The following is a 16,857-nucleotide window of genomic DNA, read 5'->3' as shown; positions in this document are numbered from 1 at the left end:
AAGGCAGCAAACGCTGAGGCTGCTGCTCTTTCACTTTTCATTTCTTTTAAGGTTTCTCTAATCAATTTCCAGAGTGTCACTAAGCGTCGTGCCTCCTTATCTCCGTCTCTAATTTTATTCCATAGGGCAGTACCTATGGCTTCCCAAGTAGGTAACTCAAAAACGGTACCCATCAAGGGGATCAAGTCTCTATCCCGTGCCCATTTCAGTAATTCTTGTAAGGTCCTGCCTTTGTATGATAAACCTCTCTTAGAGAGAATACATTGGAGGAGCTTAACTACTGCCTCTTCTTCTTTAGAGAGTGTAGACCCCATCTCCTCCCCAGCCGCTCACCTTTTTCTTGGCAAGATTCTTCAATTCCAAGGTACCTCTTTCATTCCGTAGCCGGGCACCAGCTACATAGACCGCCGGGGCAGCAGTCTCCTTTCGACTGGCTTCTCCGCTCCTGCCGCACCGTTCCTTCGGTCGGCTTTTTCGCTACCCTCTCATTCCAGCTGTCTTCATCGCTCCTGGAAGCAACAGCGAGAGGGTCCCTGTTCGGGCGCCAAATGTGGGGAAAAATCCGCGGAGGCTTAAGGGACGACACGTAGTCACCAGTATGGTTAAAGTGAAGTCGTTTATTAACAGTGGGCACTCGCTTTATATAGAGCCTTTGTTTATATAACGATATCTTGCAGGTGGCTATATCTTGGACACAAATTCTGTTCTCACAGAACTTCTGCTGGCTACCTCATTATTCTGTTATTCTTCTTTTCTGCTGCCAGCTCCCTTATCTTTTTCCCATAGCTCATCTTTCAGTAACCTTGCAACTGGGTCTCAAGGCCCTTAGTTTACTCTAGCGAAAGCTAAAGAGTCAGGATTGCTCACATGTCTGTTTTCTTCCAGACAGTTTCCCAACATTCAATTTCTGATGTAGCTCTACTTTTGTTGTTCTCCTGATGTAGCCAGTTATAATTTGTTTTTCAAAACTTGAGTGCAACTGCTCTTATACTGTACCCACTTATATTGAGGATTGTAGTGTTACTGCCAAGGGAGTGTCAACTAAAGAGGGAGCCTCTCATCCTCCCCATGCATGCCAGCAATGTGCCCTTATGGCCAAGAAGGCCAATGGCATCCTGGGGTGTATTAGAAGTGGTGTGGCTAGTAGGTCAGGAGAGGTATTCCTCCCCCTCTGCTCTGCCCTGGTGAGGTCGCATCTGGAATATTGCGTCCATTTCTGGGACCCTCAGTTCGGGAAGGACAGAAAACTTCTTGAGAGGGTCTAGCACAGAGCCACAAAGACCATTAAGGTAGTGGAAGATCTCTCATATGAGGAAGGGCTGAGGGAGCTGGGTCTCTTTAGCTTGGAGAAGAGAAGACTGAGGTGTGACCTCATTAATGTTTATAAATATATAAAGGGTGAGTGCCAGGAAGATGGAGCCAGGCTCTTCCCAGTGATGACCAATGATAGGACAAGGGGTAATGGGTGCAAGTTGGAGCATAGAAGGTTTTGTGTAAATATAAGAAAAAGTTTTTTTCACTGTGAGGGTGACAAAACACTGAAACAGGCTGCCCAGTGTGATTGTGTAGTCTCCTTCTCTGGAGACTTTCAAAACCCACCTGTACATGTTTCAGTGTGACCCACACTAGGTGGTCCTGCTCTGGCAAGGGGGGTTGGAGTCAATAATCTCAAGGTCTCTTCCAGCCCCTAACACTCTGGGATTTCTGTGCGCATATTTCTGAAGTAGGCCTATAATGAGCTATTTGGTAAACATGCATCAGTCTGACAAAATTTTTTAGCTGGTAATTACAAAGGCTACTTGTATTTAGAATTTTTTTGAACACTAGGCTGCAGAGAGCTGATACATTTTCAAAACATCAGCAAGTGAAACAGAGCTGCCAAGTAGAATTTTTTTTTTTTAATTTTTCACTCCTGTACCATTTTTTAGGCTGTTAAAAGAAAACAAAGGAAATTAAATTAAAAGCTTCTCAGTTTAAAAAAGTCTGGCTATTCCCTCCCCAACCTCCCTAGTGAACTTCCTCGTATCTGAATCTCCAGGGAGCACTGTGTCTCCCACACGCCTTTCCAGGCAGAGCAGGACAGGCTCCTCCTGTGACCTGTCGGTGGAGCTTTGCAGAAAGGGGTGGAAGTGGGGAGTCACCCCCCTCAGAAGCTCTGGGCAGATGCCCCCAAGCACGATGTACTTTATGAAGACAGCCCAGCTCCCACCAGCTGTTAAAGGAGCAGGCTGTGCTCTCCACTGTGCTTTTAAGTCCTCTTTCTAGCAAAGTATTTTAGGGAAGTGAGAAGTGCCAATGACCTCACAAGGACTATTCACACACAGAAACTCAACCATTTGCTCCTCTGTCATGATAATCCAGAGACCTAAATCAATAAGGTCAATATATTTGTCCAGTGGAGAAGTATTTAGTACTAGGGAAAAGAGGAAACAAGCAGTTTCCCTGAGGCTACCTACACCCATAATTTATCAAGCTGTGTAGCTATGGTCAGGAACAAATATGTTACCTAGTTGGTTTGTCGTCCTTTCATCCAGCCATAACACATCCTCACAGGCTATACATACTCCTCAACAAGACCCAAGCTGGTGATCATACTTGTAGTGAAATGAGGCAACCAGGTGCCACTAATTGCCAGGTAGTGAGCTTGTGTTAAGCCCACCTGTGCCTGATTAGGGCAGGCCCTAACTGCACATGAGCAGGATTAGGGGGCCAATAAAAGGTGAGGCCTGGAGTACACGCTCAGCTCATTCATGAGCAAGCCAGCAGAGAGGTTAGTTGAGTCTGGAGCAGTAGCACTGGGCCACACTAATCAACCCTGAGGGAAATAGACTCAGAGTGCTATTTGCAAACTTCTGCTGGGACGCCTGTTGGACCTTGGAGCGCCGTGCCCTAAGAGAGGTTCATCTTGCTACACGTACTTGTGTTGTAACTCTTGCACCTATGCCTACTGATAATAAACCACCCCTGTGACACATTAAGCATAAGTAACATATAGAAACAGGGACAACTATTTCCCAAACCTCCAAACTCTGATAGGGTCAACTTAATATGACAAGAAGATGTATAATTTCCCATTAAAAAAATCAAAGACATAATCTGTAATACAGTTCATTAGAAATTGTCCAAAGTAACGGGGCAGATCCACTACCCATCTTATTGCAGAGTAGATTAGTGGTGTCAGAAATGACAAAAAAGCAATGCCTTTTGCACAGCGTCCCCAACCAAGAAGAAACAAACCCATACTTGAGAGGCTTAAATAGTAAGATATCATATATGACAAGTTAGACCACAATGTTGATAAACTATTATTTGCAAGGAAAGAGTATAGCACACCAATGGATGACATGTTAGTCACCGTTTTAAATTCCAACATTACAGACCAAAATAAAATATGGAAATATTGAAGTATAGACCTATGAAAACATTCCAGTCCCACATTGGGCACCAATAAATCTGCCATGGTTTTAGACAGTGACAGATGTCCTCTGTTATTCCCTACTACCCTCTCAGAGGAAGATGAAGAAGGGAATAAGGGAGAGAGAGTTTAAGGCTGGAAGAAAAAACTTGGATAGGTTTAATAAGGTAGTAATAGAGAATTACAAATGTGTATACAAACATGTAAATATGGAGCTTGCTCTCCTCAGCCGGTAATTACTTCCCAACCAGAAAAGTCTCACACTGGACTGGGCAACAGATGTATCCAAGTCCAGGATTTCAGTGACAGTTCACAACAGTCTTATAGTAACCAAGCTATTCCTACTTGGTTTCACAGTCCGTAACTATTATTGTTTTATATTTTGTGAGGAAATATTAGCCACTGCACATATATACTGCACAAATTGTAAAAGCTTTATGGTTTAAACGAATTGCAACAGTTTATTTAGGGGAAAAAGGAAATATCATGCTGGAAAGGAGTCTTAGGAAGGGGTTAATAGTGGGAGAAAAATGTAGGAAAAGAGGTCTTTAAACTAATGAATCACCCCCAGGAGAAAGCTTTTTAAGAAAAGAAAGAGAAGAAAGTGAACAGATTAGCGTTCTTTTCACCCTCTGGAGAATCACCCCATCGAGCAGCCTGGGGTCGATATTCCTTCTCTGAAGTCACTGGTGGTGCTGCTCACTGCTGCTCCTTGGTGCTGCTTCCTGTTGCTGGTCGCTGCTTTTTGCTGCTCTTTTCCCTTCTGATTTTCTCCTTTTTCCTCTGAATTTTTATAGTAAAAAATTCCTTCATCTCATCAAGAGAAGAGTGGATGAGGGAAAGGCTGTGGATGTTATCTTCCTGGACCTTAGTAAAGCCTTTGACACTTTTGACAAATATCTCCCACAGCATTCTCCTAGAGAAGCTAGGCATAGACAGGTGCACTCTTCACTGGGTTAAAAACTGGCTGGACAGCCAAGCTCAAAGAGCTTTGGTGAATGGAATTGAATCAAATTGGCAGCCAGTCACAAGCGGTGTTCCCCAGGGCTCAGTACTGGGGTCAGTTCTCTTTAATATCTCTATCAATGATCTAGATGAGGCGATTGAGTACACCCTCAGTAAGTTTGCAGATGATACTAAGTTGGGCAGGGCTGTTGATCTGCCTGAAGGAAGGCTCTTCAGAGGGATCTCGACAGGCTGGATCGATGGGTCAAGGTCAGTTGAAGGGGGTTTAACAAGGTCCTGCACTTGGATCACAAGAACCCCATGCAATGCTTGGGGAAGAGTGGCTGGAAAGCTGGCCAGAGGAAAAGTACCAGGGGTGTTGATTGACAGCCAGTTAAATATGAGTCAGCAGTGTTTCCAGGTGGCCAAGAAGGCCAACAGCATCCTGGCTTGTATCAGAAATAGCGTGGCCAGCAGGACTAAGGAAGTGAGTGTTCCCCTGTACTTGGCACTGGTGAAACTGCACCTCTAATACTGTGTTCAGTTTTGGGTCCCTCACTATAAGAAGGACACTGAGTTGCTGGAGCATGTCCAGAGAATAGCAACCAAGTTGGTGAAGGGTCTAGAGAACAAGTCCTATGAGGATTGGCTGAGGGAACTGGGATTGTTTAATTTGGAGAAGAGGAGCTACCTCTACAGCTACCTGAAAGGAAGCTGTAGTGAGGTGGGGGTTGGTCTCTTCTCCCACATAACTGTTGATAGGACAAGAGGAAATGGCCTGAAGTTGCACCAGGGGAAGTTCAGATTGGATATCAGGAAAAAATTATTTACTGAAAGCGTGATCAGGCATTGTCACAGACTGCCCAGGGAGGTGGTAGAGTCACCATCCCTGGAGGTGTTCAAAACACATGTGGATGTAGCACTTGAAGACATGGTTTTGTTGGAATGGTAGTATTGGGTTGACAGTTTGATTTGATGATCTTAGAGGTCTTTTCCAACCTTAATGATTCTCTGATTCTCATTTAAAGGAGTGTAGAAAAGCACTATAACATTTTGTGACAATGATATACGAGGTGTTCAGTTGCATATCTCAAATATATGGCTCTGAAAAGAAGCTAAGGTATTTGAGACTTGTATTTTGACTAGGCTTTCTCATGCTTCAAAATGAATTCCCATATGTAGTTTTGGAAATATTTGATCAGTTTTCAGCCAAAAAGCTCTTACTTTTTTCCCCTGGAATCTCTCTTTGTAAGAGGCAAACCCCCCTCACACACCCACATACGCCCTATTACAGAATGGAGTATCCTTCTCATTCTTTAATGTCTGTAGCAGAAAATTAATCTAGAACAAAGTAATGAAGCAAACACATAATGAGGATTCAAGACTTGGAAGGGATAGAAGTTGCAGAAGCTGTATAATGCTAATACTACCAGGTCAGGACAACTCAGCAAGGCTTGGTAAGGTTCATATTTTACATGACAAGTAGTTTAGGCCTAGCCGGCAACAAAGAAGAGCTGCTCACTCATTCCATACAACCCTTTTACCTATTATAATAAATAAAATAGCATGAAATTGTTTTTCTAAACAAAAATGCCTGTAAACATACCTCTAGCATGTTGTCTAATGAAGGGAATAAGAGACACTGGACAACTTTTGCGCCAAAACATAAAAAAGATTTAAAAAGCACATGGATTCTGAACCATCAGCTAAAGTAAAGACACTACACTGTAACCAAAGTTGGTATTTAATAATATAATGAACGGTTTAGTAGATGGATCTCCAGTTTGGTTGTTTTAAAGCATTAAGACAAGGCAAGATAGAAGGCTGCTTTTGTTTGAGTAAATCTAGAGAAAATAAAACATATTAGAAAAATGAGCAGAAAATTAAAACAGTCATACCTACACAACTTTCTGTCCTGCACAAAGTCAAAAAAACTATGCAGAATATATATATAATATATATATATATATATTTGTGCACAAAGGTTTGCTTATTATTAGCTCACTGCAAAGGTGTAACGTATCATGTCAATAATTTTGCATTTTGTGTTAAAAAGGATATTTCTTTAAGTTTCCTAGGCTAGGAGGCACAAACTCCGATTCTGGCATACTGTATTCTTAATGCTAAGGCTTGCTGCTCTGGCTGTGTATTTTTTGTTGTCCCTCTTTACTATAGTACCTGTTATAAGCATGTATGTATACATTTATATGTATACAGGGGTTTTACAAATATATATATATATTTAATTTCCCCCAATAGGTATCAGTCCAACCATGCAGTCCAAAAGGTGGCTCTGCACAGATGGCCAGCATATAGTTCACCACCTGAGCCAACCCTGAAGCAAGGCGCACTTTAGTCCTTAGGATAGGTTTTCTTTTTTTTTAAAACCAAGCTATTGCATCTTCAAGTATTTTGCATTACATAGATTTTTTTTAAATATAAATTAATGTTATATGTTTTCAATATTCAGACATATACTCTAATATATATACAGTACAATAAATGCTCTCATTCTTTTTTATTTTTTTTTAATAAATCCCTGAGAATGTATGTTGACAGTCGCTAAGTTTCCACATGCACAAGCGTTGTGTGCCATGCTTCAAGATGAACAGCACTGCAAAGCCACATGGTCAGCCTTTTAACTATTAGTATTTTGTTTGTTGATTTGTTTAAATATGCTGAAATGTAAGGATGAGCTACAAAGGAGTAAAGCTGAATCCATTTGAGGTAATTATCACAGGATGGAGGTTTTTTGTTTATTTTTTAAAGCCATTGCAATATATGTTTGGTTTTGAGGCTGTGAACATATACAGAAAGAACAGGAGAGTGATGTGGGCTTTGACAACACTTGACAACATATACTCAGTGTAAACCAAACCTTTTAAACCTCTCTCTCACACAAAACAGAAAAAAGGAAAAAAATAAACACAAACTTTCACAACATGACAGTTTGCAAGCTCAGCATAACTGTACACATGCAATACCAGTGTGGCTCTGTTTCTCTAAGTTCAAAAAGACACAAAGGTAGGCTCAAGTAAAAACAAACCACCCGTCCCCCCCCTTCACACATTTTCATCAACCAAACCGCTCACAAACCAACATCATCAGTTTCTTTTTGCCTTTGTAGATTTGTTTTAGGTTGTCAATAAACTGTGTAAACTGGATGTCTCCATCATGAGCCATTAGGAAGGTGTCTCGGGCCTTGCTGAGGAACTCTATAAATTCACTGTAGTGTCGCGGGCTGATGTGAGTGAGACGTGAATGAGTTGTATTAATGTAGGCTCCAATCGTGGCATCCAAGAGTTGCCTTAAAGGGGCTTTGTCCAGTGACATGAGCTTACCAGAGTTCCTCCTTCCATGAAGTCCCACCATGCCAGGAGTGGTCAAAGTACACCTACGCAAAATATCTGACAGTACTGTGGCACATTTGACACTTTTGACCACCAGAGGTATTATAGCTGCTAGCTCATTTTTCCCAAGGGAGTGGCTGAGTGCACATGCCCACAGAACATCATTAATGGCAGGGTGTGTGTCCTGATTGTAACTCAGGTTGAGATGCGCCATGGCCAAAGTGGCCAGCTTGTAGGCCCGCATGGGGTAACCACGGTGCTCCATGTATCGTGCTATAGTAAAAAGCTGTGAGTAGCTCATGCCAGTTGTAGCAGCATCTAGAACAATTTGGTAAGCGGTCTCAAAAGCTATGTGATCCTTTTCACATAAGGTCAGTGCAGAGAGGGCACAGTTTTGAGGATCCTTCATGGCACACTGTAGAGCAAGTGTCCTAGCACTGCTGGCCAGCTTCTCCTGCTGATGGCAGTCCAGATGCAGACGGACAATGGTGCTGCTGGACATCACAGCTGTAGCAACAATACTAGTGGCTTCTGTTGGAGTGAAAAGTGTAAACCAGTTTTGCATGATACTATCCAGTGCATAAACACCTGGGGAGAGAAAGAAAGGATCAGCCACAACTGATAAAACCTAGGAGGTATAAATGTTCATCAAGAGATAGATTTCATTTTCAAAGACTAAGAGGTTGCCAGTACATCAAAGGAGACGTACTTCAGCAAGAAGGGCTAAATCAGATAACGTGGCTGGAAAAGGACATTAAAACAAAACCTATTGTGCAAACTGTAGCAATCACCAAAATGCAGATAACAAAAAAGCCTGCAAGATAAGCTTGAATCTCCCAGTGTGACAACTGATATGTTTTACTTGTTATCTAAGAGAATTTGGACAAAAAGTTCTGGCTCATTTGGCCTCATCACATCACTCAAAAGCAGCCCACACATTGAACACTTAAAAGGCAATTTTAACTACTTTTATCAATGTGTATCTCAAGGTATGCCCCTGACTACAGGAATAACATTGAGGTTCTGGAGCATGCCCAAAGATGGGCAATGAAGCTGGGGAAGGGTCTAGAGCACAAGCAGGAGCCATTGAGGGAACTGGGGTTGTTTAGCCTGGAGATAAGGAAGTTTAGGGATGACCATCTCCCAGCCATGATAATTTACTAAGCTGTTAAAACAGCGGTTTCTGCGGGAATAAGTTCGGTTAGGAATTTCATTGGGGAGTTTCGAGACTCTGTGGTGAATGTGTTCAGTACGCAAAATGATTCTGTTCCTTTCTCTGGCGAGTTCGGCCCACCAGAGTTTTGAGGCCTCAGTGACGATTGGTGTTACTTGTTTTGGTTATTGTTGTGCCTAAATATGTTACAGGGGTGGTTCAATGTTTGATATTTGTGCAGGAAAACTGCCACTGCCACCACCACCAGCCAGGGACACCTCCCCTGCTGGCTCCGAACCATCCCTTGTCGCCCCTGTCACAACCCACAGAAAGCATCTAAAGAAGTTGGACCGCCCAGGAAGGGGTGATGATGATGGCTCAGAGACAGAGACAACAGAAAACACTGAGACAACAGAAAACACTGATCAGCGAGAGAGTCGGCCCGAGGCAGGAACGACACAGGAGAGTGATTTGGAACCTGAGATAATTGTCTAATCTATGTCTCTGGAAGAGATTTGAAATTTAAGAAAGGATTATGCTTGCAATGAAGGTGAATCACTGACTGCTTGGATGCTTTCTGTTTGGAACAAGCGGGCAGCTACAGTAGACCTGGAGTGCAGAGAGGCGCAGCAGATGGGATCGTTTGCCAGAGATGGGGAATTGATAAGGTAATTGGGAGAAAAGCTGGTACTTTTAGTCTTTGTAAACACTTTTATCTGTAGTAAAAAGCCGATAAACTTAAAAGGAGTATATCAAATGTCGCACTATTAAATGGAATACCATGGAAAGAGGCATCAAATATCTGAGGGAGCTGGCAGTTAGGTGTTGGGGAATGTTAGAGAGGTTTGGAGAATGTTGGAGAATATTCCTGAATATTCTCGAAGAGATAGGAGGTACGACCCCTTTGCTATGCCCAACCCCATGTTTGGGAGGCCAATTAGATCGGCCCATACTCCGGTGCTACCTGCACCAGGGATTCGCTGTGCTACAGGTAAACACACCGGGTGTCCAATAAAAAGTTATGTTGGTGGCTGGGGTGTGGTCACGGAAGCACTATATAAGCAAAAGTTGCTGCGCAATAAACCAGAAGTCCGTTTATCAACCATATTGGTTGCACGCATTTTCTTTGCCGCTCCCGCAACTGGCGCCCGAACCGTGCTACAGGCCCTGAACAATCAGAAAGTCTGAAGAGCCTTGAAAAAGTCTGAAAAGTTTCGAAATCAACAGGCAAATCCTGCGGAAGACCGATCTTCACTAGGGACGCCTGGTGGAGGACCGAACCATCGATAGCACCAATCACAGCTCGGCAGGTAAAACCGCTAAAACCAAAAAACTTGGCTGGGAACGGGGCACCAAGAAAGCACCGAAAAAGCAAAGTTTCGGATGGCAAAAAATTCCTCTCGACGCAGGCGTAGAGAGGTGATTCGCAACTTAAAGAAAAATGAACGAGTTTGTTTGCTGCTGGGGAAGGGCTACCGGTTCTTAGTTATAAAAAGTTGTAAAAAGCCCACAAAAGACTCGCACAAAAAGCCCATAAAAGGCTCGGATTAAGGCTGCACCAAAATAATAAAGGGATAGTTAAGCGTGCAGAAAATAGAGAACGAAGTAGCCCTAGACTTTCTATTCTATTTCTATTCTATTCTAGACCTTTTTTATTAGTTTCTTATAGAAACGTGCCATAAAAGATGTGGATTTTAGAAAAGATCCGGCGGCGCTTGTAGCATACGGCCGCACATATCAGTTTTTTACTGACCCTGCTAACTTACTTGATGAGAAAGAATAGAAAAGCTTAGGAGATATTTTGTGGCATAAGGTAATAGAAGAGGATAAGACAGCTCGTAAGTTAATGAAACCGTAGCATACTGTTGTGGAATGTTAGGAAGGCTCGGAGAATGTTGGAGAATATTCCTGAATATTCTCGAAGAGGTAGGAGGTACGACCCCTTTGCTATGCCCAACCCCATGTTTGGGAGGCCAATTAGATCGGCCCATACTCCGGTGCTACCTGCACCAGGGATTCGCTGTGCTACAGGTAAACACACCGGGTGTCCAATAAAAAGTTATGTTGGTGGCTGGGGTGTGGTCACGGAAGCACTATATAAGCAAAAGTTGCTGCGCAATAAACCAGAAGTCCGTTTATCAACCATATTGGTTGCACGCGTTTTCTTTGCCGCTCCCGCAACTGGCGCCCGAACCGTGCTACAGGCCCTGAACAATCAGAAAGTCTGAAGAGCCTTGAAAAAGTCTGAAAAGTTTCGAAATCAACAGGCAAATCCTGCGGAAGACCGATCTTCACTAGGGACGCCTGGTGGAGGACCGAACCATCGATAGCACCAATCGCAGCTCGGCAGGTAAAACCGCTGAAATCAAAAAACTTGGCTGGGAACGGGGCTCCAAGAAAGCACCGAAAAAGCAACGTTTCGGATGGCAGTGAATTCCTCTCGACGCAGGCGTAGAGAGGTGATTCGCAACTTAAAGAAAAATGAACGAGTTTGTTTGCTGCTGGGGAAGGGCTACCGGTTCTTAGTTATAAAAAGTTGTAAAAAGCCCATAAAAGCCTCGGATTAAGGCTGCACCAAAATAATAAAGGGATAGTTAAGCGCGCAGAAAATAGAGAACGAAGTAGCCCTAGACTTTTTATATTTCTATTTTATTCTAGACCTTTTTTATTAGTTTCTTATAGAAACGTGCCATAAAAGATGTGGATTTTACAAAAGATCCGGCGGCCGCACATATCAGTTTTTTACTGACCCTGCTAACTTATTTGATGAGAAAGAATAGAAAAGCTTAGGAGATATTTTGTGGTATAAGGTAATAGAAGAGGATAAGACAGCTCGTAAGTTAATGAAACCGTAGCATACAATGATTACTTGCTTGCACCGTTATCAGACAGAGAAGAAAATCGCCGCTGTAGCTTCGGCGACCTTAAAAGGGCAGCCGATACCAGATTTGCATCAATTAGGAGTTGATTACGATCCCTGTCCCCCAACGGGAGACGGAATAGTTGTACAGCTTGCTCAAAATTTCCAGTGAAGTTCCGACGCAACTCGCTGCCCCCCCCCCTCCCCCCCCCCCTCCCCCTGATGTGGCCTGTGCCGGCCATCTTGAGCCATGTGGCTCGGGATGTGCGGACGGGACGGAACTGACCACTTGCAGAGCCGGAAGCGGACTGAATCAGAGTCCGGAAACCCTATGTCCCGCGTCATCCGGCGAGGGTGGCTCCAGGGCTGGTCCCGACCTCCATTGGGCCCCGCCCTCGGCCCCACCCCTACGCCGTACATCACCCGACGGGGACGTTCCCGGCCCGCAGCACCCCTCCTCCTCCCTCCCCTCTCCCTCCTCCTCCCAGTCCTCCCTCCCTCCTCCCTCCTCCCTCCTCCCCCCTCCCTCCTCCTTCCCCCCCCCTCCCTCCCCCCCCCCCCCCCTCCCGCCGCAAGCAGCCGCTTTTCAGAAATAAAAGCCTGCTGCACGGCACTACCGCACCTTAACGATTAATTGATCTCAAATGCATGAGCAAGCCCTTAATAATAAAGATTATGATTTTTCCTCAGTTTTAGATACCCTGCCACAAGTTTTCCCGATCATATATACAAAAGCTAATCGCAGAAATGTGGAGTTGCAGTATCACTCTTTAAATTAGAAATTGCTAACACAATTAAGAACTACCATAAATGAATGCGAGTTGCATGGTGAACTAGTTAAGTAAATGATAAGTTATATCTGGGGCTCAGGACTGTTGCTCCCAGAGGATATAAAAGGAATTATGAGAATGATCATGACTCAATCACCTTTACTGTTATGGCGAGCCCACTCGCAAACATTATGTCACAGATTCGTAAACATTTCTAGAGAACAAAATGACCCCCTGTATGGGATAACAATAAATCAATTTATGATTTGTGGACTATATGCTAATTTTGAGGCAAAAGCAAGGTTAGGCCTACATATAATAAGAGAGTTTATGAGATTTGTGAGAGAAGCTATAAGTAAAGGTCGAACTACATCAGTTGTCCCATCTCATATGTCAATTAAGCAAGGCACAGATGAGCCATTCTCACAGTTTGTAGATAAACTCACTGATGCCATCAACCAGACTTGTGTACCAGATCAAACGAAAACTACATTGCTCCGTCAGTGTATCCTAGACAATAGCAATACTCCCACGAAAAATATAATTTCCTCCATGCCATCAGAAGCATCAATTGAGAAGATGCTGGAACAGTTATCTAGAGTACCAGTAGGGACTCAGGCAATGCTAATTGAGGCAATAAAAGATGTAGGGAAAGGTATGGTGCAAGCCCAGCAGCAAGCTCTTGCAGCCCAACAACAAGCCTTTTTAGCCCAACAGCAAGCACACCAGCAAGCTCTCACAATCCAGCACCAAGTCTTAGCAGCCTTAGCCCCGTTACATCCTGCCAACGCCAGACAGCCGCAACGATCAACCGACAAATGTTTTCGCTGTGGACACACTGGACATCTTCGAAGGCATTGTCACAAAGCCACAGTCTGGTGTCAACACTGTAATACGAACACTTATGCTACCGAAGTCTGCAGATACCACGGAAATGGATCAAGGAGCGCGAGGAGCCACGGCACAAAGACCCCAACTGCGGCTCTAGTGTGGACCCTTTCAAACAACAGCAACCAGCCACTTCCACTCCCCTCCAGCAACCAGGCACTCCCACTCCCTCCCAGCAATCAACCGCTTCCACTCCCCTCCAGCAACCAGCCACTTCCACTCCCTTCCAATAATCAGCTACCCCCACCTACCTCCAGCAATCATCCACCCGCACTTCCTTTCACCAACCAGCCATCCCTACCTCCCTTCGACAACCAGCCAATTCCCACTTCCCTCCAACAACAATTCCAGCCACCCACCTCCCTCCAACCAGCAACCAGTGGAAGCCTCGGGCTGGACCTGGCAACCGCAGTAGATGTGACTCGCAGTGACATCAAGCGCCAAAAGATCCCTACAGGTATCACCGATCCAGTGAAATGTCAAGAAAAACCATGTGGACCCCTTTTATTAGGACAGTTGTCTGCTGGACTTAAGAGTTTGTTTGTCTTGCCAGGAGCAATAGACAGTGACTATACTAGAAAAATTTGTATTGTAGCTATGACTTGGACACCACCTATGGTAATTCTAAAAGGAACTCGAATTGCCCAGCTAGTCCTGACACGACAATTAACTGATGCAGCAGCCGTCTCTTCGATTCATCACCATCATGCCCACAAACGTACAGGCCCTTGTTGGTCGAGACATACTAAGCCAGATTGGAGCACGCCTGATCACGAGAGATCGTTTTTATTGGCAGTCACTCCTTGGGCTTTCCCGATCCCGTTGACATGGTTATCATCACAGCCAATATGGATCGAGCAGTGGCCGCTGAAGCGAGAAAGCCTCAGACAAGCACACATCTTAGTACAAGAACAGCTAGAGCAAGGGCACATACAACCATCAACTAGCCCCTGGAATACTCCAATCTTCGTAATTAAAAAGAAGTCTGACAGGTACCATTTACTACATGATTTACGTGCAGTTAAATTCCCAGATGGAAGCAATGGGAGCTTTTCAGCCCAGAACGCCTAACCCCGCAATGCTTCCAGAGCGTTGTCATCTACTTATAGTAGACCTAAAAGACTGCTTCTTCATCATACACATACACCCACAAGACACAAAGCAGTTTGCATTTACACTCCCAGCCCTTAACAGAGGAGCCCCTGCTTCACAATTTGAGTGCGCAGTGCTCCCACAGGGCATGGAAAACAGCCCAACTTTGTGTCAATTGTTTGTAGATGCAGCATTATTGCCAGTACGGCAAGCATGGCCAGATGCCTTAATTTATCATTACATGGATGACATCCTAATAGCACAACAAGACCCATTTACCGAGCAGCAAGAGCATTTTTTAACACAACAGCTAAGTCACCAGGGATTCCAAATAGCACCTGAAAAGATACAACGTACGCCACCATGGAAGTACCTAGGATGGCATATTACTGAGTCACAAGTTAGACCTCAAAGAGCTGCTCTCTATTTGACTCTTAATACCTTACATGATGTACAACGATTCCTAGGTGATGTTCAATGGTTACACCCTGTGATCGGTATAACAAACGATCATCTAGAACCGTTACGACCATTTCTTAAAGGCACCGATCCTGCCTCCCCTGTTACTCTTTCGGCAGCTCAACAACAGGCCATAAGTGAAATTGGCCTGACAATACCTCAGTGCTCCGTGGATCGCCATGATGTAAACTTACCCATAGACTTAACCATCCTTACGGGTAAACAACATTTACTCGGAGCTCTCACGCAGTCCAAAAAGAAAAAGGGGGAGACTAGGTCTGCTGATATCTGTGTCTTAGAATGGATCTTCGGACCACTACAGCCAAAAACTACAATCCAAACAAAGATTGAGGTATTGGCCCTTCTAATTTGTAAAGGCCGAACCCGTATTATACAAATTACTGGAGATGAATCTAGCACAATTTATCTTCCAATGAAGCAAGGAGAGTTGGACTGGTATTTGCAGCACTCTCCAGACCTACAGTCAAGTCTCCTAGAAGCACCGCAAGCCATTGATCTCTCTCCGTTGCGATCTACTGTGTTAAAGTGGATGTCCCTGCATGAATGGATTCCTGTTCCAAAACGATCTGAGGAACCCCTTCAAAATGCACTAACGGTTTTTACCGATGCAGGAAAACGTTCACAACCAGCCGCAGTGACTTGGCAAGATAAGGAGCAATGGTGCCATGAACTCCTGTCCTCACAAGAGGACGATACCCTACAGACTCTAGAGTTGGCAGCCATTGTTTACGCCTTTTCACGTTGGTTGAATGTGCGCCTTAATGTTGTTTCAGACTCCCTATATGCTGTGGGAGTTGTACAGCGAATTGAGGACGCATATCTCAAAGACGTCGCAAACTGGCGATTAAATGACTTATTTTGTCAGCTGCGGACTGCCATACAACAGAGAGATCAACCTTATGCTACCATTCATATTCAGAGTCGCCAATGGTCTGACGGCCTAGGAGAAGGCAATGCCCGAACAGACAGATTGTTTTCGCTATCTGTACCCATGGACGAATTTACTAAGGCAAGGAATGCGCATGCTACCTTCCACCAGAATGCCAGAGGACTCCATCGTCACTTCCAGATTTCCATGCATGAGGCCAGAGGCATTGTAAAAGCCTGCCCACAGTGTAACCAAAAGAGACTTGGTCTCGGCCTCAGAGTTAATCCCCGAGACCTTGGTCCAAATGGAAGATGGCAAGTGGATGTCACTCATGTACCAGAATTTGGAAGGCTTAAGCATGTTCATGTTACTATTGATACTTATAGTCATTTTATCTGGGCTACAGCTCAGTCTGGTGAGAAAGCGTTGCAAGTGATGCGACATCTCATCCTTTGTTTCGCTGTCATGGGTGTGTCAGAGTAGATAAAGACTGATAGTAAACCGGCATATACTAGCGACAAGTTAGCTCGATTTTTTCAACAGTGGGGAATCAGGCACATTACAGGCATTCCCCACTCGCCAACAGGTCAAGCTATAGTAGAGAGGGCAAATCAAACATTAAAAGACTACCTGACGAAATTCACAGATTTACAAGACCCACAGGAGCAATTATCAAAGACTCTATTTGTCTTGAATTATCTGTGTATATTCAGGGACCAAAAGATAGCCCAACAAGCGGACTCTTCAGAAGCCCCTACAGTGACCTACAGAGACCCCACCACGGGTACATGGCAAAGACCAGCAGAGGTTAAATATTCAGGCAAAAGTCACGTGTGTTTCCACCCTTACAGGTACCTTGTAGGTTCCCAGCAAGTGGACTCAGCCAGCACCTGCTCCGCCAAATTTGAAAGCATAAGCTCAAGAGCAGAGACAGCCGTATTAAGTGCTCAACATGTTCAAAGATAGTAACTGCCGTGTTGACTTCATCATAGGTTTCATTGTCATTTTAAACTTTGATTGTTTTGCCTTCATGAAC

At 44.2% G+C, this 16,857-nt stretch overlaps 1 protein-coding gene across 1 annotated transcript; it reads right to left on the bottom strand.

The window, feature by feature from the left end:
- Positions 1-7,435: 7,435 nt before the first annotated feature.
- Positions 7,436-15,946, bottom strand: LOC139789174 (zinc finger SWIM domain-containing protein 6-like). The gene is made up of 2 exons (XM_071729691.1): positions 15,943-15,946; positions 7,436-8,298 (listed from the first exon to the last, which is right to left on the bottom strand). The coding sequence occupies exons 1-2, from the start codon at positions 15,944-15,946 to the stop codon at positions 7,436-7,438; spliced, it is 867 nt and encodes a 288-aa protein (XP_071585792.1).
- Between the last annotated feature and the right edge of the window lie 911 nt (positions 15,947-16,857).

Source organism: Heliangelus exortis, chromosome W, assembly GCF_036169615.1.
Source record: "Heliangelus exortis chromosome W, bHelExo1.hap1, whole genome shotgun sequence".
Lineage (NCBI taxonomy): Eukaryota > Metazoa > Chordata > Aves > Apodiformes > Trochilidae > Heliangelus > Heliangelus exortis.
The sequence above is the reverse complement of the archived record's forward strand: the minus strand, read 5'-3'. Positions and strand labels throughout refer to the sequence as shown.